The sequence below is a fragment of the Heterocephalus glaber genome, unplaced genomic scaffold (assembly GCF_053883595.1).
Source record: "Heterocephalus glaber isolate CG9 unplaced genomic scaffold, H.glaber_assembly_v1.0 deba00000594, whole genome shotgun sequence".
NCBI classification, from domain to species: domain Eukaryota; kingdom Metazoa; phylum Chordata; class Mammalia; order Rodentia; family Bathyergidae; genus Heterocephalus; species Heterocephalus glaber.
Window position 1 is genome coordinate 18,887,298 of NW_028258151.1, and position 25,282 is coordinate 18,912,579.

At 55.5% G+C, this 25,282-nt stretch overlaps 1 protein-coding gene across 12 annotated transcripts in view; it reads left to right on the plus strand.

Annotated features, from left to right (window-relative positions):
* The window catches only part of Ano1 (anoctamin 1), a 175,144-nt gene that overhangs the window by 74,755 nt on the left and 75,107 nt on the right, over positions 1 to 25,282 (plus strand). For 10 of the 12 annotated variants that reach the window (XM_004852162.3, XM_087205446.1, XM_021264455.2 and 7 more), the window contains 5 exons: positions 1,012 to 1,184; positions 10,473 to 10,805; positions 22,525 to 22,623; positions 23,380 to 23,531; positions 24,910 to 24,964. In XM_004852162.3, coding sequence (XP_004852219.1) covers positions 1,012 to 1,184; positions 10,473 to 10,805; positions 22,525 to 22,623; positions 23,380 to 23,531; positions 24,910 to 24,964 — 812 coding nt within the window. Of the gene's footprint in view, positions 1 to 92; positions 378 to 733; positions 837 to 1,011; positions 1,185 to 10,472; positions 10,806 to 22,524; positions 22,624 to 23,379; positions 23,532 to 24,909; positions 24,965 to 25,282 lie in introns of those variants that run through there. The other 2 variants (XM_087205447.1, XM_021264458.2) reach the window with 2 other exon arrangements.

The window sequence follows — 25,282 nt, forward strand, 5'->3', positions numbered from 1 at the left end:
TGTGGCCCCTGGGGGGGCTCAGCCGGGGGGGGGGCAGGGCGGAGGGCGGGGCCGCTGCCCCTGAAACCTGCTTCCTCCTCCTCCTTCTGCAGAGAGGGAGGCTTGAAGACCTGCCGAGGAATACCTACTGTGTGCACCGGAGATCAAAGCCATCCTCCCTTCCTCTGGGAGACCGCAGAGCTTGTCCAACTCTGCAAAAGCCACCACTCTGCCTTGAGGAGGAGAAACTGCTCCTGGGCCTAAGATTCTTTAGCCTCAGGCCCACTCTGCAAAAGAAGGAGCAGCATTCTGCCCTTGCAGGCTGTCCACCAGTGGGAGGGACTGTGCATGCCTGGCCGCCCAATACAAAAAGCTCCCCACTTAAGTGGGGCCACAAGGTATCAGGGGCCCCAGAGAGATGAAAGTGGCCAGGGACTCAGAGTAGGTGGGCGATCCAGGCAGGAGTGTGCCAGGGGTAGAGGGGGAAAGGGCAGGAAGAACTTTCTTGGCTTCAATCTAGGGCCTTCTCCCTCCATCTAAGTGTACCCCAGATGCTAGCTAGCTCGACCCTTTTATTTAATTTGGGGGCCACTGGAAGTTTCCCCCTACTGTGAAAACCCTTTCCACCCTCTACAAAAACCCAAAGGGGCACTTACCCCGGATAAAAATAAAACTTGGAGGGGCCGCAGGAATGAAATACTTTCTTCCTGTGTTTAAATTTCTACGGAAAATCTGACCCGCGGCCGCCGCCCCTGCCATAAGCGGGCGGAGTGCGTTTATATCTTTAAGGAAAGGCGGCAGGCCTGCGTCCAAGTTCCCGAGCAGGCTCACCGGCCGCCCTGGGGACTCCCAGCCAGGTGGAGGCACGGTCGGCCCCGGGGGAGGGTCGGGCGCACCCGCACAGTGCGCGGGCCGGGCGGGCCGAGGGCGGGCGGAGCGGAGCGGGAGGTGGCCACGTCCCCTGCGGGCCAGGGCGCGGGAAGGCCCGGCCCCCTAAGAGCGCGCCGCGATCTCTGCCGTCTCCGCTTGCAGAGGCCGCCGGGGCCGTGGATGGGGACGGCGCGCCGCCCGGCGGTCCCCGCGGACAGGCGGCCACAATGAGGGTCCATGAGAAGTACTCGACGCTCCCGGCCGAGGACCGCAGCGTTCACATCATTAACATCTGCGCCATCGAAGACATTGGTTACCTGCCGTCCGAAGGCACGGTGAGTGCGGGGAGGCCGCGCACCTGCGCCGCGCCGGGAGGGCGGGGTCGGGCGGCAGCGAGGCCTCCCCGGGCGCCCACCCGCGCACGTGCGGCCCAGGTGCAGTCTGCGGGGGCCAAGCCAAGAGCGCGCGCCCAGCTCGGGCTCCGCGCGTCTGGGGCCCGGCGCCCACCCTGCGAAACGCAGCGCCCCGCGCCAGTCCGCACCCCGCCCCAGCTAGCAGCCGGAGCTAGAGCGCATGGTCGGGGCCCCAGGCGGGTCCCTCCTTCCCAGGCAAGCGGCCAGGGGTACCCGGTGGGGCAGCCAGATGGGGTGAGGGGTCAAGGGCGGAAGCCAAACTGGCCGCCACACTGGGGAAGGGTGACAGGCAGCCGTCCGGTCCCACCGCACCGCCACCCCGTGGGGTTGCCACCCCGTGGGGGTCCAACCCCGGGCCCCACCTGGCCGGGTGTCCGCCTTGCCCGGGACGCAAGGCCACGCACGACTGAACGCTCCACGCCGGGCAGCAGCGGGCGCTGGTCGGTCGAGATTGCTTTAGAGCTGGACCCCGTCTCCCGCCGCCTGGGCGAGTCGGGGTGGAGGTGGGGGCCCGGGGTGTGCGACGGAGCGGAGCAAGTCTCAGGCCTGGGGGCCCCTCTCCTGACGTCCTCCATAATTACCACGTTCCTGAGGGCCGGACCCAGCGCGTCAAGAGATCCGTGGGGACGGAATTCGCCCATGAGGAGTTTGACTAAAGGACAAAGTTTTCTGGGAGAAGAGAGGGCTGTCGCTGGCGCAGTGGGGGTGTGGGCCCTCACTCCCAGGGTCTGGTACTGGCACCTTAGAACTGAACCCCCTTCTTACCTTGCCTCCTCTTTCTCCCCTCCCACTGGGTCCCCCTTCAAGGCCCCTCCCCAGGCCTTGCCCAGGCCCCCTCATGGCTGCTCAGAGATGTGAAGTGGGGGAGTTGCTCTGGCCTCCATAGAGCTGGAGGGCGGCTGCTCCTCAGAGAGATACAGCGTGGAGCTGCTGCAGAGCTCCTAGGGGCTCCAGCTTTGGTCAGATCTTGCACCCTTGGGGTCTCAGCTGGGGGCTGCCGGGGAACTGAGCTCTCACAGAGCTGCAGAGAGCTGGAGAACAGGTGTGGGCGGAGCCTGCCTCAGCCTGTGATGAACAGGATTGGTTTTAGAGCACAGGGGTCGCATTAGGACAGAGCTGTGCTCCAGGCCCTGCTCCCCACCCCTGCCCCAGCACCCGCAAAGGAGACAGGGAGGGCTCTGCCCTTCCAAGCTTACAGAGTGCTGATGGAATGTTACCCAGGACAGTGACAAGGGACAATTCCATAGCACTTGGCCAGCACTGTGTCTTAGCTTGTTTAACTAACAACTGTGTAGGGTAGGAGCTATTATTATGGAGGAGGAAATTGAGGCCCAGAGGGGCGGCTGGCTGCCAGGAGGACAGCTAGGGAGGGCCCCAGACCCAGAGGCAGGTGGCACGGAAAGCCTGTCTGAGTGGGGACATTGTAGGGAAGAAGGAGCTGGTTATCCCTATAATGGGGAACTCAGAGATGCTGACTCCAGTTAAGAAGCATGAGATTGCCAGGGATTTAGATCAGTGGCTGTAGCACCTGCCGCCCAAGCGCAAGGTCCCGAGTTCGATCTCTGGTACCAAAAAAAAAACAACAAAAACGAGATGATGGGAAGATGGACATGCTGGAAGTGACCCTCTTAGATTTGGTGGTCCCTTCAGTGTAGGATAAGAAAGCATGCTCTGAAGGAACAGCCACTGGGCTTTGGCATCACAGATCAGGAACCTGTTGCTTGTCCAGACTCAACAGCCATCTCTATCCCCAAACCCAGGGGAGGCCACAAAGTCTGCAAAGAGGCAGCTCAGCCCCATGTTCAAGGCCTTCATGGTCCAGAAAAACGTGGATGAGCCCAGGTGTGACCACTGACTTATTTTACACACAGCTTTCTCGGCACTGAGCTTTCTTTTGTGGGTCTGGAGGGCTGTAGGCAGGAAGGAGAGGTTACCCAGCCACATGCTGCCAGAGACATGGCCACAGATAGCAGGAAGCAGCAACTTCCGGGTCTGGGGCCTGTGGGCACAGGGCAGGCGGGATTACAGGAGTCTCCCAGGGCATCCCCGGTACACTTGGGCCAGTCATTATTGAGTCACCCAGTCATTGAGTCACCCAGCAAAGGCTGCTGTGGACCTCGAGGCCACTGGGCGTGGGCTGCAAACAGTTCTCATCCCAAGTTGGGTGTGGTGACACCCACCCTTCCACCTAGCATTGTGGAAGGCTGAAGTAGGAGGATCACAATTTCGAGCCCAACCTGGCAACTTAGCAAAACCCTATCTCAAAAAAAAAAAAAAAAAAGTCTGGGGATGTAGCTCAGTGAGATGGCCGTGAATTCAATCCACTATACTCCCCCCGCCCCCAAAAAAGACCCTATTCCTAGACAGACATGTGGACCCGCACCTCAAATGTGCATATAGTGCCCTCAGAATAACCTCCTCCCCTCCAGGCTGCAGTTCCCATCCTGTATACCTCTGCCTGTCCCTCCATCTGTCATCCCCGTGTTCAAGGATAAAAATGACCTGTTATCGTACAAAGAGGCAGGTAGGTAGAAGAAAAAAATTCAAAAGCCAGATGCCAGGTGCATGCAATTGATTTCATTAAATTTTCTTCATTGTTAATTTTTTTTTCCAGTACCGGGGATCGAACTCAGGACCTTGCGCTTTTGAGGCAGGCACAGTACCACTGAGCTAAATCCCCAGCCCATTCTTCATGTTAATTTTTGAGTGTTTCTACCTTCAAACTGATGGCCATCCATGGCCTGGGATTTGTGTGCTCCAATAAGCCCAGATACCCCAGAAGTACCTGACTGGCCACTGCTAAAATAGGGGCACTTCCTGCTTATCTGCCATGGGAAACAGTCTTTATAGATTACCAAGTATGCCTGATAATCCTAAATTGATATGCAGTACTTGTAGTTTAATCCAAATATGAGAGGTCATGGAATAAAAGTGAAGTTTCAAACTGATGTTCTTCTCAGGTCTGAAATTCAAAGAGTCTTATAACCAAGAGCAAGTTTGCAGGTCTTTTGCCAGATGTAGCACTGTACACCTGTAATCCCAGCACTTCTGGGAGGCAGAGGCAGGAGGATGGCAAGTTTGATCCCAACCTGGACCACTTTGAAAGATCCTGCCTCAAAATTAAAAATAGGGCTCTCATTCAGTACAAAAGCCCTGGATTCAATCTGTACTACAAAAAAAAGTTTGGTAGTCTCTTATTTTTATTTCTGCCACTTTCTGAGACAGTGAACCTAGTAGAAGCCCTTAGGACAATAATGGTGAACCTTTTAGAGCTTTTGGTGATAACAAATAGCCCACTGCAGTGCTCGTGCCGTAGGTTCACCACCACTGCCTTAGGATGCTCATGATTTCTCACAGGATGCCTGAGTTCCGTTCCTGGAGCTCCAGCTCCAGAGAGGAGCTGTGTAAGTGAAGCCATTGGGTTCCAGCAGCACCCGAGCTGTGGGCATGGGGTTCCTTTGCCTCTCTGCCTCTTCCTGGAGTTTGGGGAGAACTCTGAAGAGGCCCTGGGGGCCAGATGTCAGCCCCGCTGGCTCTTGCCGGCTGTGGTGCTGGGACAGGGGCTGCCAGCACACTCCTGCCGTGAAGGGGACCTCTCTCCTCCAGCATTTGCCCTTGACCTCAGACAGCATGTCTCCTCCACCATTTTCCTGTCTTCCTTTGCAAAGCCCTTTCCAGGAGCACCCCGCTCACCCAAATGCCAGGACTTGACCTTCAAAGTGTCATCATGGCTCCTCCTGTCCCTTTTATCCCACAAGCATCCTGTGACCGAAATTGTTTAGGTCTCCATCCCACTGAGGGGAAACTGAGGCTCAGTGGTAGGAGGTGTCGTGTCTCAGTCACTGGCCTGTCTGGATCTCAGCTTCTGTATCCTTGGATCTGATGGCCGCTGCCTGTTGCAGTCCCCAGACCCAAGTTCTCACTCATTCATGCATGCGGCTTCCATTCATCCACAGTTGCATGTTCAGAGCCAACCACCAAAAGGAGGAAGGAAAAATCCCTTGTCCTCGACCCAGGTGCACAAAGAGGTCACCTCCCTGTGAGAATACAGAAAAGAATATTCCGAGTCTTCCTCAAGCCTTGAATCAGGAAGTTTTGCAGAAAGGCTACCCACATCCCTCCCATTGTCTTTGCCTTTTCGCCCTGTCCTACACAAGTAAAGCACCCAGTGCTCCACACAAGGGCCCTACAGAGTCCCTGGCCACCTTGGCAGCTTCTGCAGGCCTTGCTGTGTAATGCCTCCCGCTCTCCAGCCCAGCTCGGAATTCCCCTGCAGATGTGAGGCCTCCCAGGCTAGGAGGAGCGGGTCAGAGAGAGCCCACAATCTCATCTATCTCTAGGTTGCTACTCTAACGCTTATTCAGGTAGACTCCTTCCAAATTGCTAGAACAACAACCTTAGCAGACAAAGCAGCTTGCCCAAGACCACACAACAACCCTGCCAGGGGACCAGGCCCTGGGACCCCCACACACAGTGCTTGGTGCTGCCTCCTGCTGGGCCTGGTGCCACATCCAGCTCCTTTTGTCACTTTCTAAAATCTGGATTTGACCCTGTGCCATCTTTCCCTTGTGGTCCACTCTGACCATGGGATTGTTCTTCCCTGTCCCCCTCTGGTTCTTTATTTGTGTGTCTCAGTTCCTGGTAACATAAGACTCCTCTTGAGGGTGCACTGTCTGCCAGGGCCTGTTGTAAATTCATCCTGAAACCCTCTGGAGGAGGTCACTGAATGAGGGAGGTCTTGGGAAGACAGACGTACAGAGGTACTGAGCTCTGTGCTGGGGGCAGAGCTGGTCTTTGAGCACAGGTAGGCTGTGTCCACCCCGGCCAGGCCTTGGGCTGCCTCTACCTCCTGGTGCTGGGAAGCTGGGGAGGTTTCTACTTTCCCGAAACTTAGGTCCTGATGGCAAGTATGTTCCTAGACAGCCCCAGCAGGCAGGTGCTGATGGATCCCCTTGAACATACCTCCCCTTGTAAGGCTATAGCCAGGATAGCTCTCTATCCCTTCCAAGGTGGGACCCTTCCAAATTTCCTTCCCTTTCTTTAAGGGCTGTTGCCCACCGTGTTCAATATCAAGCCTTGTTCTTGCCAGCCAGGAGCCTTCTTGGGGGCCATTGGCAGGTGCAGAGCCCCCTACTAATGGGTTCTGGGCAGAGACACAGTAGGGCAGTCCCGGGCCTAGCTTCAGGTGGGGGCCACTACGAGTTAAGGACTTGTAGGAGATGCCTCAGGACCCCAGACTGGCCAGAGTGACCAGGCCCCTTAGGATCCTGAAGACCAGGTTGAATTACAAAGAAGGCCGTGCCAGCAGGGAGGAAGGACCAAGGGGCAGGGATGTGGAAGACTGGGTGGAGGTCCAGGGAGGAGCTGGCCCTGGTTTAGCATCGTGAGACCCTGGTCCCCAAGCCCTGTGTAGGGCATTGAGCACCGTGAGTCCCCAGGATGGTGGCAGCCAGCCACAGAGCTCTGGTCCCTGGAGGCTGCATGTCTCTTGGTCTGACTGCCTCGTACCCTCTGGCCCTACTGGGCCCGACCCTGTTGTCTGTGCATTGCTCATCTTCCAGGGTCGACCTTTGGAGTGACCAGAACCTCAGTACCAGTTCACTGTAACTTGGCACTTCTCTGACCTTCCTGGGATACCTAGGACAGGAGAGTCTGCCCTTGGTCAGGGGACAGAAAGCAGGATGATGAGATGGCCCTCAGGCACCTGGCCCAGGCACGTTTCTGACCTGCTGCTGAGCCCAGCAGCACGGTCATCTACTCAGCTAATCCCCTGGCCATGGACGCATCGTGAGCCATGTTCTTTGTCCTAGAGAACCAGGCCTTCGACTCAGAGGACGGGCCTCCTCCTGGGCCTGAGCTGCAAGGGACAGAGGCCAGGTTCCCACTGGTCCCTGCCTGCCCTGCCTTGTCCTGCTCAACCCCTGCCTGCCATGAATATGCGGCCTGGTGTCGCCCAGACTTCCCTCTAGCCTGTGCTCACCTGCTGTGTGTGTGGCTATCCTTACCCACTGCCCCTGCTGGCTTCACAAGCAGTAGGGCAGAACCAAGGCCACGCTTGTCCAGTGTCCTTTAGCACCCAAGTCAGCTGGTAGAAGTTTGGTAGGCAGGGCCGCCAATGGGCAGCTGGGGCAAACACCTCTCCCATGTGCGTCTCGACTTCCTCCAAGTTGAATGGACTCAGTGATGGTGCCCCTCCAAAGGACAGTGTTCAGTGAGATGGCATGCTGTTGCCCAGGAAGAGCAGCATGTGAGTTGCTGTGCCACAGGGGCAGGAGTGCCCTGAATGTGCAGACAGGATGGCACCTGCTCTACACCCTTGGGACCACCCCACCTTGCTGGTCCTCAGTTTCCCCCTGCATGAACACACATCTTGTTTCTCATCCTCATGAACTCAGACCTTTACTAGGGTACAATTCCTGCTGTCCTCAAAAGCCAGCCCTTCCCCACCCTGTCGCCGATCCGTTCTCCCACCCAGGTCACCTGCCCACACAGGTGTGATCCAGCCCATAAGTACCTGGAAGGCTGTGTCATGGGAGGTGGGCACATTATGTCCAGGTCCCCTGAAGGTCACCAAGGGCTGGATCCTGAGTTGCTGTAGATCAAAGTTGATGGAACAGGTTAAGCCTCCTGCTGGCCTCAAGTGCTAACCAGGTCCTGCTAGGCTGTGGGCAGTGCTGTCTCCAGGGGGCAGCATCCTGGGGCCAGAGATGCTGAGATGCCAGCTATAAAGCCCCCTGCCCCTAACCAGATGGAAGGCTTCCAGGCCCCTGCCACCAACACCTGGGAAAGGTGGGCAGACCTGGCCACTGGGCCCTGCCTGAGAGCCCTTAAGCCCCTCCCTCCCCTGCAGCTGAACGAACTATAGACAGCAGTCCCCACTTTATGTGTTCCTCTTCCATGCTCCCTAGCCCTTGAATGTGTAGGAGGTCATGTGCCCCCTAGGCTTCCTCCACTACTTTCCCCCCAGACTGGGAGTCTTCCTGCTGCTTCTCACCACCAAATTCACAGCCCTTTAGAGTCACCATGTAGGCAGCTGTCCTGGGCTGCAGATGACCATGAACCAGTGTAGACTTTCCAGGCTGATATGTGTCCAGCTCAAGGCTGGGTAAAGACCAGCCTCCTAGGTGTTGGCAGAGCTTGAGCTATTTAGAGACATGCAGGCTCTTCCCAGCCTCCTGCCCTCTGAGCAGCCTGGGCCTGGGGTGGGATGGGGCCAGTTCAGAGTGGGACGAAAGGGAAAAGAGCGGCTGAGGGCTACAGGGGGGCCTACAGGGAGCTGGGACTTCCCAGGGCTGGGGCTGCAGTGGCCAGTGGGGTTGCAGAGCAGGGACCAGAGCCCAAAAGGCTCATCCTAGTAAAGGGTCTCACTTCCCCCCCAGGCCTGTTGTGCATGGGGGAAACTGAGGCAGGGCTGTGCAAAGCATGGAGGGGAAGGCTGGACCCTAAACATGAACTTATGGTCAGGGAAGGCTCCTGCAGGAAGAGGCTCAGTGGAAGTGGAGAGAGGGACAGCAGCCCCCTCCACTGACCTTGGACACTTGACAGATGAGTCTCAGTGCTGAGCAGGCATCGAGGGCAGCTGTACTTGGCTGCGGGAACCTGGGGAGGCAGGTGATCAGGCCGGGCTGAGGCCAGCGTGAGGTCCACGATGGCTTGGAGTGGCTCCTTAGGCTTCATCCCAGCCCGGTTTCATTCATTTTTCCCTGCTACCAAAGCCCAGCTTGCCGATGGACCCACCTGCTTTCAACAATCAGCCAAATCCCACAGGAGGCCTACCAATTAGGGTTTGTCTTCAGCAACAGCTGTACTACATTGCAATTGTGTGGATGCTTGGCTTTTTAAACTCCTGTACCCCACTTCCAGATCTCATTCAGGTCCTTGGGTTCCTTCAGGTGAAGAAGGAAGCTGAGGCAGGACAGACTCTGCCAGAGCCCTGCCCATCCCCTTGCTCACCCCAAGGCACCTGCAGACAGTCCTTGTCCATGAAGTTGGCTCCCTGCTGCTCCTCACCAGGGAGCATTAGGCTCAAGTGAGGGCCATGTGGAAGGCATCACCCAAAGGCATCCAGAAAAGGTAGGGGACAGGTGGAAGTGCAGGAGCATTGATCCCAGGAAAGCTCCCAGACAAGGAGACAGAGCAGGCAGGAAACCATGCAACTTCCACAAACTCCGGGTGCCAGCCCTGGGTGTGCTCCTCCAGGTCACTCTGAGGTCCCCAACAGGACAGAGTCAGCTGCCCACAACAGTGGCCTGTCAGCCTCCCTCCTGCTCATCCTACTCATATGCCTTGAGGTCTCTCCCATATAAATTATTTGCACTTCAATCTCTAGTCGGGGCCTGATTTTAGGAGAACGCAGACTTGAGTGAGAGCCACATTTCTGGCCACACAGCTGGGCAGTGGCCCCATGGCCACCTTGATATGACATGCCCTGGATGTTGCTCAAAGGTTGAGACTTGCACTGGCAGATAGTTGCTCAGGCAACTCTGCTCTGCCTGAGGCCAGGTCCGTGGGTGTGACAAACTCTGCCTAGGAAGTTCACTCTGCAGCTTTCATGGTAGATTGTACAAGCAACCAGATGGGTCTCTTCATTTAGCCTGCCCTAGCTCGAGACTAGGAGGCCTTCCAGGTGGCCGCCGTGTGACTTGGCAACCTCGTGGATGGCTAGCAGCAAGTGTCACCTTCCAGAACAGCAGCTCGGGGAAGGAAGGGGCTGTCTTCTGCAATCTGATCTCCTAGACCATGCCTGGACTATAGCAGGCGTGTACTAAGTACAGCCACCCCTCAGTATCTGCAGGATCCTGGTCTGGCTCCGAGACCCCTTCCAGGTACCAAAATCTGTGGATGCCTAGGCCTCTTCCATAAAATAGTGAAGTATTTGCCTATAAGCTACTCACATCCTCCTGTGTCCTTTTAATAATCTCTAGACGACTTGAAACGCCTAATACAGAGGAAATGCTATGTTCAGAGTTGGCACATTGCATTGTTTGGGGAATAATGGCAAGAGAAAGGTCTGTGCATGTTCAGCATAGACATAGGGCTTTTCTGAATGTTTCTTATCCCCAGTTGGTTGAAACTGTGGGTGGAGAACCAGTGGATTTGGAACCCATGGCTGTGTGGGGGTTGGGGGATTGTGTTTGTTAAATGAGTGAGCATATGGAGCAGTCCACAGCCCATCATGAGCAACTCGATCTCTCCTGTCCTCCTCCTCAGCTGCTCAACTCCTTGTCCGTGGATCCTGATGCCAAGTGCAAGTATGGCCTGTACTTCAGGGACGGCAAGCGCAAGGTGGACTACATCCTGGTGTACCATCACAAGAGGCCCTCGGGCAGCAGGGCCCTGCCCAGGAGGGTCCTGCACAACGATGCTGCCCTGGGGGCTCGCAGTGCCAAGCAGGACCAGCCCCTGCCTGGGAAGGGCGGGCAGGTGGAGGCGGGCTCACCTGAGCCCCCCATGGACTACCACGAGGATGACAAGCACTTCCGCAGGGAGGAGTACGAGGGCAACCTCCTGGAGGCGGGCCTGGAGCTGGAGCGCGACCAGGATGTAACTATCCACTTCTCCTGGGCTTTGGGGCTGTGCAGGGTTAGGGGGTCATGGTTTGGGCGTCTACTTTGTCTTTTAACTTTACCTGTTCCTGGGGAAGGGTCAGATGAAGGGTCAGGTGGGGCAGAAAGGGTTTCTGGGGAGTCCCAAACCAACGTCCTCTGGCCACATCTGCTTGGGGCAGGGCTGGCCTGAGTGGCCATGACCTTCTGGGTCAGAGCACTTCCTGCCTTGCCCCATTCCTGCCCCGGGAAGACTCACCCTATCAGAGAGACAGAGGGCCAGGCTGTCCTGGGGTTTTCCTGGATGGCCTTGACCCTTCCAAACTGTAAAGAGAAAAGGTCTGAGAATTTCTGCTCTGAACTCTATGCAGCTGTGACGCTGAATTCTGCAGCCACCTCCTCCTAAGCAAAGCTTAAGAATCTTGCTCAGAAACATTCTGGAGAGAAGCGAGGGTCTTCTCACCTCTGGGACCTGGCTGCGTGATGGTTGAGGTCACGGCAGTGTGTAGATGACTTTAGCAAGTGCTGCCTTTGAATAATCAACCAATGGCCTCAACTCTCTGTGCTCAGTGCCCTTCTTTACATGAATGGGTGAAAAGGCCCCTGCTCTACAGAGCTGTCACTTAGCAGACTAATCAAGAATCGGCAAAAGTCTCTAGCACGCAGGAAGGTCAGAAAAAGTCCTTGGTAGGTTAACTTAGGAAGCTGTTGAGTCAACTGTGAATGTTTGAGAGAAGAGTTGGCATGAGTTCGAAATCACAGTGTCCTTAAATAATGAATACTTTCAGTTCCATGCTAAGAAAGCCTACAGTCTTCACACTCAGGGGCCAGTTCTGGGGGACCCAGTTGTAAATAATCACAAGGCCTCAGCCTAACCTCTTTTGACCTTGAGCCCCATGACCTTAACCTCGGGGGGTTCAGGGTTCTTGCTGAGTGCTCTTGTTCCCCTGGGCCCCTGCTCCTCTACTCCAGGTGTGGCTGCCACAGGTGTGCAAGCCCCACGCAGGGGTGGTCCTGGGAAGGGCTTTGACAATTTTGGATAGTCAGGAAGCAAAGATCTGAGCCTAACAAGGATCTGAAGAGTTTCCCCTGACTTTGGGGACAGCAGCCAGGTAGGTATTTGCTGGTCCGTCTGAGTCTGTCTCACTGCCTTCAAGCAGTTGATCTTTCTTGCTGACTTTTCTCATTGTTCCACCCAGCCCGCCCTGCAGCTTTTGGAACAATACGGCCACTATTCGGAGTCAATTTCAGCATGTCATTTTATAACTGGAGGGACACACGGCCTCCATCAGAGGCCCCTCCCTAGGAGCTGAGGTGTGGTGAGCCAGGAGTTTGAGTGCTCTGTCCCTTGTCTGTTTCCCAAGGGATTTGCTGTCTGTCCATGTCACTCTTCTCTGATGACGACTTTAAACTCTCAGGCTAGACAGCAGTCTCTGCAGGCTGGTAATTCAGACCCGCCTGGCTGAAACTTCAGATCTCTACCTGCCCTTATGGGCCTGCCAGGCCTCAGTTTCCCCATGTATGAGATGAAGATAGCAGTAGTGTTTACAACACCAGGTTGTCATGAGTAGCCCTTGCAAAGAGCTTAATGCAGAGTCTGGCACATGACACGTTCTTCCTGGCTGATGTTAGTACATTATTATGTCATATATCAGAATAGGAGAGAGAGTAGATCCTTTCCAAGTCCCATTAAATACCATGTATAAATATCCTTTATCAACTAACCTCAGAATTTCATAGATAATCTGCCTCTAGAGCTAAATGTGGTTGATTTGACTCCTAAAAATGAAAATATACTGTCTGTAATTCAAGCTACTCAGGAGGCTGAGGCAGGACGTTTCAAGACTAACCTGGCCAACTTAGTGAGATCCTGTTTCATAATTAAAAGGACTAGGCTATAGCTCAATGGTAGAGCACTTGCCTAGCATGTGCGAGGCTCTGCGTTCAATCCCAGTACTGAAGAAGAAAAAAACAAAAAAAGAAGGAAGGAAGGAAGATGTGGTTGTGGGGTAGGGGAGACAGTTCAGGTTTTCAAAGTGGCTGAAGTGGAGGTGCTCCCACCTCCCCGCCAGAGCCTTAAGTCATGGCCAGTGTTTTACAAACAGCTTCTGTCTCCTGGAAACCCCAGAGCTTTCCTCCACCACACATGGGGCCAATAACCGCTCCAGTGCTTGCCTTCCCTGCCCTCCCACATCGGGGCAGAACAGCGATCTGTGAAAGGGCTGTTTGGGCACACGCTGGAGAGATTAGCCGACAGGGCTACACCCCTATCTGTTTTGGGGCAGAGAGCTGCTCTGTTAATGAATCGTCCCCAGGGGTGCCTCACATTACAACGAGCCAAAGGGTTTGCAGTTTGGGAAAAGTGAGAGCCTTTGAGAGAGTCCAATTGCTCCATCTTACTCAAGTTGAAGCAAAATTCCAGAATTAGGTGCATGGAATAAGTCCACAGAATCAGTCAGCTCTTCAGTCACTCTATGGCACCCCCCAAATTGAGACTCGTTGGGCTATAAAGCCTGTTTCTCAACCTCAGCACTATTGGCTCTTGATATTTAACGGCGTCCCTGACCTCTGCCAGACTGACTGCCACGCCCACGTGGTAGAATGCAAAAATGTCCCCAGACATGTCGCTGGGGGCTCCCAGTCGCACCCCATTGAGGAAGCCCTGCTTCAAAGGCTTGACAGGGAGGCAGAGGAAAAAGAAGGGTGTGGAGGAGAGCAGCGTGACCCCCGGGTGGGACACCAGCCACCTCCGGAGCTGTCTGCCAGCCCAACCTCTGTGGCTGTGACCCGGTAGTAGCCTTGCAGAGGTCACAAGCACACAGGTGTGACCTGGCTCTTCCCCTTGGGACACTGCTGGTTGTGTCATGCTGTGGGGCTTCTAGGTACAGTGGCCGTGGGCTCACACAGATGGGAGCCCTGTGCTTGCTTTCCTGCAGAGTAGGTTTATTATGCAAGACCCCTGTGTGGCGTGTGCATGTGCTGGAAGGTAGATCTGGCTGAGGAGGCAGTGGGGATGGCTCCTAGGGACCAGATACAGGCTGTGTGTGTGTCTCCTGTGGCACCATAACAAATGCCCAGAGATAGGCAGCTAGAACAGCACAAGTTTCTTCTTCTGTAGTTCTGAAGGTCCATCATTCACAATCAAGGACTTTGGTCCCTCCAGGGGCTCCAGGAGAGCATCCTTTGTGCTCTTCCGGCCTCTGGAGCCTCTATGTCCCTTGGCTTGTGGCTGCATCACTCCTGGCTCTGTCATCACATTGCCCCCTCCTCTGTTGTGTCTTGTGTGTCCTCTCCTCTTCTTGTTTTTTTTGGTACCAGGGATCGCACTCAGGACCTTGTGCCTGCAGTGCCACTGAGCTAAATCCCCAGCCCTCTCCTCTTCTTATAAGGCAGTCATTTAACTTGGGGCCCATGTGACTGTCTTAGCTTGATCACATCGGTAAAGAACCTGTTTTGAAATTAACAGCACATTCACAGATCCCAGGGGCTAGGGCTTGCACATATCTGACTAAGGGACATTGTGCAACCCACTCCACTAGCGGAGATGCTGCTCTGGAGGCCCCCCCAGGGGGGTTGGCCATCAGCCTGAGCCCTGCAGCTGGGAGGTGGCCAGGACAGGCAGGGCACATGGATTGCAGAGTGACAGGTCTGGCCATGCCCTGGCCAGCTCCCTAGCAGGCCAGGATGTGTGTGGGAGCCCTGGGTCTCACCCAGGTATAGGTTCTGGTTCTGTGGGTGTGGGGTCCTGGACTGACCTCTGAGGTGTTAAGAGCAAGGGTCAGGCCTGCCCCCCACTGTCAGCAGAAGTGTCCCCAGAGAAGTCCCCCCACTCAACCTCCACAGAAGCCTCCCATCCACTCTTGACCCCAGAGGTAACCCAGACAGAGGTGCCAGTGCCAGCTCCAGGGGACCAAGGGCTCAGGGATGGCAGAGTGACAAGTCCCAGAGAGAAGCCCTGGATGCCTTACAGAGAGGCCTCAGCAGACAGGAAAGGGCTGTATGCTCTGACCAACTGGTGGCATTCAAAGGTGACTGTCCTGTGGGGTCAGGCCCTGGGGTAGCACCACGCCATGGGAATGACAGGAGGGCAAGGTCTGGAGGGAGGGGACCAGGCTGGGAAGTCTTGGAGTCACCTTCTCTCCTCTTTCTCCCCCACCCTCCCTCTCTCCCTCCCTCTTCTTTCTTCTCCTTCCCTCTCTGTTTTTTTTTGGTACCGGGGATCGAACTCAGGTCCTTGCGCTTGTGCAGCAGGCGGCGAAACCACTGAGCTAAATCCCCGGCCCCTCCTTCCCTCTCTTTCCCCTTCTCTCCCCGTTTTTCTCTCTGTCTCTCTTCCTTCCCTCTCTATTCTCCCCCTGCTTCTCTACCTCTGTGGTTTTCTCTGACTCTCCCTCCCCAGTTGCTCTCCCTGTGGGGTCGGTCGGCATCCAGGGTCCCTGAGAGGGACAAGAATAGTTTGTGGCCAACATGTTTTCTCGCAACAAAAACCCATTAGTGTTTTTGAAGTCCGGCCTCAAAGCCTGCTCGGTGTTATTTATGTCCATGGGGTCACCGCAGAGGACAGCCGCCACTGAAATCCAGCCATGTGTGCCGGGTGGCCGGCCCCCACGCTGCCCTGACAGTGACCTTGACCCTGGCTTGGCAGAGGTTGCTAGGGCAGTGGACACAGGACCTCATCACAGGCGGCTCTGCCCTCCTGCTGTGGTCCGGGCTCTCTGGGGCCTGGCTGGCACTCTTGTCTCTCAGTGTACCTCTCTGGAGCTGGTGGCCCATCTTTGAGGATGCTGCTCTTGACAAGCAGGCAGAAAGCAGGTGCTACTGTCACCTAGCTCTGAGGGATGTAGGAGCAAGTGAGGAGGAGGACTCAGCCTCTGAGGCAGGCCCTCCAGGACTGAATGTAAGTTTAGACCCAACTTGGCCATCTCCCAGAGCAAGTGGCGTCGCCTCTCTGGGCCTCAGTTTACCCATCTGTGAATGGAGGTGATGGTTTGACCTTCCCCTGAGTGGGAACTGAGGGTTAAGATCAGTATTGGGGCCAACAGTGAGGTAAGCACCCTGAGAAGCCTCAGAGCAGGCCTCTCACATGGCTCCCAGACCTGGGCCACAGGAAGGCAGAGCTGAAGCCGCATTCCATGTGAGGGTCTCCTGCACCTATTCCCCTCTTGCCCAGACAGGTGACCAGGGAGGTGGCCAGGGAGGCTGCTCAAGGTCTCTTGGAGCTTGCCAAGGTCCCTCACACCTGCTGCAAGGAGGTAAGGACAGGTGTCAGGATGGGGCAGGGAACAGCACGCCTGACTACCCTGGGCACTAGCAGTGGGCGTGGAGGTCTTGGGCTGGGAGGGTCTCAGGTCCAGTTCCCGCTCTTCAGAACAAAGGACCATGGGACTGGAGAATTTGGAAGCAAGCTACCCCACCCCTGTGGGCTTCCAGCCTCATGAGAGTGGGCAGGACAGGGATGGAGCTGGCTGACCCAAACCAGCAGAGCTAGCCTAGAATCTGGGCTCTTGACCCCTGACCCCTTTGCCTAAAACCTGCAGCCCCAGCTCCGGGAAGCCACCTCCTACCTGAGGAACAAAGCTCTTATACCCTGGGGCAGCAGGGGCCCACAGGCCCGTCCCAACAGGGCTTCTCCACTTGTAACCCCCATTGCCTGTTGCTTTCTTCAGCCCTTCTGCAGAGGCCCAAAGCTTAAAGGACTTTTATCCCTGCCTGACAGATGCCCTTTAACCAAGCTTGGTTGCATAGAAACATGGTTCTGTTAACAGTAAATTGTAGACTTTTCTCTTTTAAAGCCGTATCTCTAAAATCTTCCTCAAGACTATTGCGCAGCTTGCCTTGGGGGGGGGGGGGTTCTCTGGCAGTTTGGAGCAAAATCTGTGCCATATTGCTCCACTTCCAAGGCCCCTGGGTATGTCCACCCCCAAGAGGGACAGAGTCAGCCCACAGATTGAAGATTCTGCAAGCCAGTTGTTAAGCCTTAGGGAGCTTGAACCACACCAGCATGACGCAGGACAGACCAGTCTGGGGTCCTCACAGGCACCCCTTACTCCAGCTGTCCCCAGAAGAGCTGAGTATTTGCTATCATGGCCATCAAGGTTTTAGTTCTTGTTATCATCTTTTTATTTCTAGAAGTTCTGCTTAGTTCTTTTCCAAGTCACGACATCGTTGTTTAATGGTTTCCTGTCCTCTGCCTTGGGGTTGGTTTCTTTACTCAGGTGAGCAGGGCTGGGGGACGCCCCTTCAAGTGCCTATGATCCCCAGCTGAGCAACTCGCCTCTGCCTGGGCCTGTCCCCTCCCCTCTGTCTCTCGTCTGGTGGGGCTGGCACTCTTGTCTGTGAGTCACTGGTCTCACAGAGCCCCTCAAGGGTTTCCGAGGCCTGGAAGAAGGTTCCTGTGTCCACAAAGCCTGGTGCACAATGGATGAGAGCCATCCTGGGCTGGTCACACTAGTCCTCCTTCACAGGGGTTATTTCTGCCATCCAGGACAAATAGCAGCAATAATCACTCTCCTGGGAGGTGGGGCCAGAGGCTGGCTCATAGGTTCTCCCATTCCCTGCCCTGTCTCAGGCTCACAGAGGGTTAAGGCCAAGCACACCAGCTCAGCCTCCTTGTAGCCCTGGGGTTAGAGGACAGCTGTTTCCTGGTGGGTCAGCTGGAAGTACCCTCTCTCTGGGCCAAGCCCCATGTGGGGAGGTCTCCTGTCCCACCCCCACTGTGGACCGGCCTACCCTGATGCTCTTCTCCTCAGGCCACCACAGTCAGCCCAAGTGACCTCTGGGAGATGCAGTCTCAGTTCCTGGGTTTTCCCCCACAGCAGGCCCTGACAGCTTCCTGCTCCCTTCCCAGTTCGGCAGCACCCTGGCAGCCATTACTTTGTTGCTGTTGTTGTTGTCCGGTATCTTTTACTGTTTTCCATGGGAGTGCTGCCCTGGGTAACCTGCCTGCATTCACCAGAAGCAGGAGTGCAAAAAGACCTCTCTGGTGATTCACATTCAATTATTGCAACCACGGCCATCTTCCAGTGGGCCTTAGGGCCACACCCAGGCCAAGGGGTGGGGGTGACATGTCCACAGCCTGTACTACCACATGCTTAGCAAACAGCAACTGTCCCTGGTCCCCTGGGTTCCCGAGGCCCCCGAGACTCAATTCGAGAGATAGGTTCAAGAGGACACTGAAGAACCCTAACTCCCCACTTGACTTTGTCCCTGAGGCAAACATCCTATTGCCATGCATGGCTCTGCCTATGCCTGAACAATTTGGAGCCAGTCCCCAATCCCTGCGCGTTATAGACGTGGCACACAGTAAGCAAGACGTGGAAAATGCTAATTAACAGGTGATGCTTCCCCACGCAGACCTCGTGACTGAGTGTACCCCCGTCCTGTAGGCCCTAGCCATGCCCTCTGGGAATTGCAGAGGTGATGGCAGGGATGACAGGTGACAGTCCCAGACCACACCCACTGCTGAAGCTCCTGGGCCAAGTGTCTCCAGGCCCTCGTCTGTACCTTCTGAAGAAGGTGGGATGAGGGCCTGAGGGCCAGGGCAACCCCCAGGTGCTGCACAGCAGGTGATCAGTAAAGGTGGCTCCTCCCTCTTCCTCTGTCACTTGCTCAGTAAATGTCCTGGAGCTCCTGCACTGTGCCAGGTGCTGTCCTCTATGCTAGGGACACGACTAGACGGACCTGTCCCTCTCACGTCCACACTGAAACCAGTACTAATGGGAAAGGGCAGGCAGAGCCAAGCCATCAAGAGGACCATACCAATAGTCAGGGGCCACCACCATGATGGACATGCAGGCCCACAGGCAATGGGGGCGTGCAGGAGCCCTTGTGACCCCAGCACTGTGAACCCTCCATGGGGACCTTTGTAGTTTTTATGATTTTCTTCTTTCTTCTGAGAGTGCCGGAAACAGTTCTAATGAGGCCAGAGGTCTTTTAAGTGGGGCTCTGAGAAGAGATTTAAACACACTTTATGTTCTGTGCCAAAGTGACGTCACTGGCCCTCCCATTTCCACTTCCTCTGGCTTGGGGGACCTAACCCTATCCCCTCGCAGAGCTGGTGGCCTGGCCAGATTGTGCCCTCCCATCCCCATGGCTGTGACTGTCAGCCCCACTGGGCCTGTGGCTTCCAAATGCCCCAGCACAAGGGGCCAAAGCAGGGCAGAGCTTGCTCCTCTGGGGACTCTGGCTAGGGTCAAGAGGACTGGCCGTCCCATAGGATCCTCCTGTGCTGTGAGCTGTGGTCAGGCTGGGCACCATGTTCTAAAACAGCCCACGTGTGTTTCTGCTGATCTGGTCCCATGACCTCTTTCCAAATCCCACCAGATGTTTCCCCAGGAGAGACCATGCTGCCCACATAAACAGGGGTGCAGGTTTTCCCGGGAAGCCAGCATCAGGCTCAGGCTCCTGACCACCAGCAACAGATGTCTCCATAGACTTGGAAGAGTATATTTTGAGACTTTGCATGTGGGTGAGCAGCGCCCAGAAATAAATCTGGGTCGGTAGCAGTAAAAGATGAACTCTACCACACGCAGGCTGGGGACGGTCACTCTCCTGACTCAGGGGTGTCCCGTGATATCAGCCTGTGAGTCACCAGGGATAGGGGTCCCTCTTTGGTGAGCTGGATAATGCATCCGAGGTCCCAGCTGCCTTGAGGGTAGGGAGAGGGCACTCTGAGCTCACCCCTCATTGCCCCAACCTCTCCAGCCAGCCAGAGGACTGGACAGGGCTGCTGAGAGCGCCAGAGGCCCCTCGCCCTGCTTACAGATGAGGAAATAGGGGAGCAGAGTGATTAAGTCACTTGCTAGAGACCCCACAAGGGCAGGCGGGATTCTGGTGCAGGCTGCCCGAAGCCCTCTGCACCTGCCCCTCAAGGGTCTGGAGGGATCTGGGCTTCTCTTACATGAGCCCCCAGTGGGGGCTGCCTCTTCCAGCTCCTGCCAAGATGTGTCAGTTCAGAGGGAGTGCAGGCCCATGCTGCAGGCTAAGGTACCCCATGTTGCATGCCTGTGAGCCTCATGCCTGGAGTGCCCTGGTCTTGCTGTCCTGCTGTCCCCTCCAGGGAGTGGAGACCCCATGCTTCTACAAAGCTCCCCACATGCTCAGAGGTCCTCAAACCAAGTCATGCAGGGCTCCATCCTGCAGCTTCCTGAGTGCAAGTGTGGCCTTGTTTAGAAAGAGGGTCTCAGCAAGTGGATTAAGTTAAGCATTTTGTGGTCAAATCATCCTGGATTTAGGGTGAGCCTATCCAGAGAGCAACAGAGACAGAGAAAGAGAGACAGACAGGGACCCCCAGAGGGAAGGAGGCCAGGTAAGGACAGAGGTTGGAGAGACACAGCCGTGAGCCCAGCAACATCTGGAGCTCCTCAGAGCTAGAGGACCCTAAGAGGGAGTGTGGCCCTGGCCACCCCTGCATTTCAGCCTTCTGGCCTCCGGACTGAGAATATATTCTTATGGTTTAAAGCCCTCCTGCTATGGTCATTGGTTATAGCAGCCCCAGGACACGAATACAAGTAGCAGAGTAGGCATCTTTGTGCCTCAGTTTCCCCCGCTGTAAGTGAGCACGGGGATAGGACCTATCACACAGGCTTGTTGTGAGGGTTAAACTAGAGGATACACATCAAAGGCATAAAGCAGGGACTGGCAGATGAAAAGTGCATGCGGCATTAGCCTTCATCACTATTATCATCATTATCATGATTGCCCTCCATTCATGCATTTGGTCACACATGTGGAGCACTTGCTCTCTGTGGCCTGTGGGTACTGGGCCCGCAGGAAAGGAGGCTCAAGCAGAACAAGCCCGTGTTCGGGGGCTGGTCAGGTGCTGTGGTGATGGAGCAAGGCTATGGCCTTCTGGGGTGATGATGGGTTCAGGTCAGCACAGGTGACCAGTGGCAGGTGGGACAAGAGAAACAGAAAGTGGACCTGGAGCATCAAGAAGGTCCTGCTCCTCAGGTGGGACTCAGCCCCTCTCCCTGGCTGCCTTTGCCTGGGCCCCTGGGACATTGCTGTTGCAGCTTCCATGCTTGATGGGTACACTTCTTCACCCTCTTCAGATTTGCTTTCCCAAATGCCATCCCAAGTGTCTTTGGTTCTGTTGTCTTGCCAGCAACCTACAAGCACCTATGTATTGTGCCACTCCCAGGCCTGTTGGCATGACCACGGTCAGCTCTGGATCCCAACTGATGGCCCTGTAGCCTGAGCAGGTGAGCCAGGTCCCTGCCAGTGAGTTCGTCTAGGTCTCCGAACTGGAAAGGAGTGAGTGGGACCTCCTCTGGTGCTCACCCTGTCCTTCAAGCCTCAGGGGACCAAGGATCCACTGCCTGTGGGCAGCTGGGACTCAGGGTCCCTTGTGCTCTTCGCTGCTTTGGATGTGATTACAGCGATGCTGTGTGGCTGCTGAGGGTCTCGAGTGCAGAACGTCTGGCAGTGCTCACACGTGGGTGGCCAGTGTGCTGTGAATGCATGGACTCTATGCCCTTGATGAAGGTCCTGTCTCTGACACCAGATCCATGGGGAGCAGAAAGCATTTCAGTCTTGGAGAGTGAGACCCTAGAGATAGTGCGCCCTGGGTGGAAGCTGAGTCCAACCTATTGATAGGTCTCCCACCACCTCAGCAGCTATTATGGATAGTAGCTGCCCTCTTCCTGTCGTGCCTTGCCCCCTCCCCTGTGTGACGTCATGCCAAGATGGTTGCTCCCACCAAAGAACAAACACTTCTTCCCAGCATGCCCCTGTTCCCGCCTAGAAAGTAACCTAATACTCGCTCACCTCCTACCACCTAGTGACATCACCGGCTCCTCCATTCCCTAGTCACTACCTCACTCAACCCCACCTCTCCCCCTACAAACCCCACCCCAGTCTCTATAAAAGACTCTCCCTGTCCCGGCCATATTGCTTTTGTCTCTCCTTTGTTCAGAGACAGCGCGGCAGATCTATTCCCCTAATAAAGACTTGTTGTGGCCTGGTCTAGTCTTGGTTTTGGGCCCTTTTACCAGACACCTATTAGTTGTGAGAAACTGGGCTGGGGTGACCTCCTCTCAGGCCTCAGTGTTCCCACCTGTAAAGGGGCATGAGCAATGCTGTCCTCGTCTGGCTTGGAATGAAGGCCACTATGGCCCATCCTCATGAAGCCTTGTCCTCACCACCCAGCTTTCGGCAACACTTGGCTGGTTTGTTACTGACATTGGAATGGAGAGGTGGCTTGTCTGAGTTCACAGCAGTGTGATGGGGAAACCAAACTTGAATCTATGCCCACCCTTGAGCCCCTGCCCCAGGCTGCTACTGCTATGAGTGTATAGATGGAGGGAACCCAGGAGTGAGGGTATAGGGGACTCATTCCTGGCCATCACCTCTTCGTCCCTGCTTGGGGACCCAGGCCAAGGCCAGGGACCCTGCGCTGTGTTGTGAAAAGTTCTTATTGGTGGCCTGGGCTGCTTTGGGGACCCTTGACTAACACCCTTGAAAACTTCCCAGATGCTTCCCTCTGTAGGCCCTCCGGGCTTTAAATGTTCCCATGTAATTTGGGGGAGTCCCCATTGCCCACTGCCATCTGCAAGAAAGGGACCCAGCCTTGGTCAGAGTATGGTCAGGGTGGGGCCAGTGACAGGCAAGTGCAGCCACGCACAGCAGCTGCTCCATAGACCATACATGCATCTTAAGAGGTAAAGATGGTTTTCAACACACATGGCCCACTCTGACTGGGGACTCTTCTCTTCTAGACTAAAATCCATGGGGTTGGATTTGTGAAAATCCATGCACCTTGGAATGTGCTCTGCAGAGAGGCTGAGTTTTTGAAACTGAAGATGCCGACGAAGAAGGTTAGTGGAGATGTTGCTACTCCAGAATACATCACCGGATCTGAATGTCACACAGACAGCTGGCAGGGGAATGTCATTGCCTCAGAGCTCTGACCTGTTCTGAAGAGCCCAGTGGGCTTTAGCGCCACCCCAGGGAGGGCAGTGTGGCTCAGATGTGATGAGGTTTCCCTGGTTCCTGTGTCTCCATAATGGAGACTACAACCCAGTCCTTTACAGCCCCCTAACCAAATCCTACCAGGAGAAGATCCAAGTGTTGGGCCACTGGAATTTATGATGAATACAGATCCAGTTAAACTTTGAGCTCTGGTGCTTTTATGCTTGTGGAGTCTCAGCTCATTTATCAGATTCAATTTAATTACATTTCCTAGCTTGCTGGGATTTTTCCTTTTAATCTCTAAAAACTTTATGGCCGAGAAGAGTTTGACCGTAGAACTGAGCTTGGCTTCCGCGTTTACTTGTGTGTGTGTGGAGGGATGAAGCCAGGCTCTACGATGAGTCAGCCCTGGGCTTCTCTTTTGAAACAACAGTAAAATTTGGGGGACAGGTTTCTGGACTGTATCGTAATTGAGCTGTTGGCTAGACTTTCTCAAAATGCTGAACTTTCAGGGTCAACCCAAAAACTGAGCAGGGAGGGAGCATCCTGGCCACCAGGCACCCTGTTGGGAGGTGGATGCATAGTTCTCTGACCATCCAAGAATGGTCCCCATGGTCAGGGCTCAGCAGTGATTTGGACCCCTGCTTGGGTCTTGCCTGCAGATGTATCACATTAGTGAGACCCGTGGCCTCCTGAAAACCATCAACTCAGTGCTGCAGAAGATCACGGACCCCATCCAGCCCAAGGTGGCCGAGCACAGGCCCCAGACCACGAAGAGGCTCTACTACCCTTTCTCCCGAGAGAAGCAGCACCTGTAAGTGGGCCCCCCACTGCCCACAGACCCTGCCCTCTGGTTTCCACCCTCTAGCACGAAATCGACATGAGTGATTCTCCAGCCACCCCACCCACCCACCCAAAGAGAAACGTTGGCCTCTGGTAGGTACCCAAGAGAGTCCGTGGAATGAATTCTAAGGTCACTGATCTCTGAAGAATCAGAGAGGCAGTATTGTCTAGCCTGGGAACACTTAGCAAGAGCCACATGGGCTCTTGCCCTGCAGCAGAGATCTTGAAATCCCTCCTGCCCAGCTCCATCCCCTATGGGGTTGGTTGACACCCACACTTTCTGCAGCCCCAGCAGCTGCCAGCCAAGCAGCTCAGGGAGGTGGAATTGAAAAGTGTTCCCACAGGGAATCCTGAGCCCCAGGGATCTGCAGCCAATACCAGCATTGCCTGGCAGTGCCAAACCTGTTCTGGAACCTTCCATCCTCTCTTGCTCCCACAGGGCAGTGGGGCGTAGCCACCTGGGTCAGTGGTGGCCGCATGCCATCCATGGGCCTCTCTGAGCAGAGCTGGAGCGTGGGCAGAGGAAACCTGGGGAGTCTGAATGGCAAGCCTGGGGGGTGGAAGGGCCGCTGGACACCGCCAGCCTTGCAGGTTGGAGAAGGACCAGAAGCACACACAGCTGCCTCGCCTTGCAGCTGGGGCATCTGCCCTTATAGATGTAGTGATTTCTGGGGGACCTGTGTGCTTCACTCAGTGCATGGCCAGTCCTGGGGGCAGTGGATATGTTGGGAAAGGGAAGTGACTCCCTGCCCAGTTCCTGCCACCAGCTCTGTCTAGAACAGCGGCCCAGGCAGTAGAGAGCTGTGCCCTTTTCCAGAGCCTTCACACCCCCTCCCCTGGCTTGGCCAGGCCCCATGCCACCCTCCAGCTCTCTCCTAATGCCTTGGGGAGTGAGTGGCTTTTCTGGAGATTTTCCTCTGCCCTCAGGAAGCCTCAGACAGTCTGTACCCGCCCCCCCGCCCCGCCCCAGACATCAAGACCCAAACCACTGGGCAGTTCCAGGGAGATGGTTTTCAGAATCAGAACTGTCTTCTTGTGGTGGAATGACACTCTCCCTTTCCCCGACTGCGCTGACTCTAAAAGCTGCCTGCTGAGGATGTCATCAGGGAGGGTACACTTGAACCCGGGGTCTTTTCCCACCATCATGGGTCTCAGCTCCTCCAGGTGTGGGGACTAGTGAGACAGACTGTTCCATATGTGTGGGGATGGGCGGGTCATGCCTGGTGTTCGGACATAGTTCTGTCCATTGCACGGTGCCTGCTCCTGGGGACAGGGTGACTTCCCAGGGCCTGGAACCCCAGAGAACTGCCTCCAGTGAATGTCCTGTCTCCTCCCCCATGTCTCAATAGATTCGACCTGTCTGATAAGGACTCCTTTTTCGACAGCAAGACCCGGAGCACAGTAGTAAGTATCACACTTGGAATCACCTCACCAGCAAGCAGGGTGGCCCTAGGGACACCGAGGATAATTTCATCTCGGTGAAACTCCTCCAGGGTAGAAGCCGATTCTAATTGTCTTCGACAGAAATAATTAGAATAATGAAATGAGAGGGCAGCCACCAGCCCAGGGGACAGCTGAGGCCCAGCCAGCTCAGAAGAAGAAGAGCATGAGAAAGAACAAAGCCACAGGAAGGCCAGGAGGAGGGGAGGGACTCAGTGCACTCCCCCCACCCTCAGTGACTACAGCTGTGTGCCTTGCCCATGAGGGTCCCCCACATCTCAC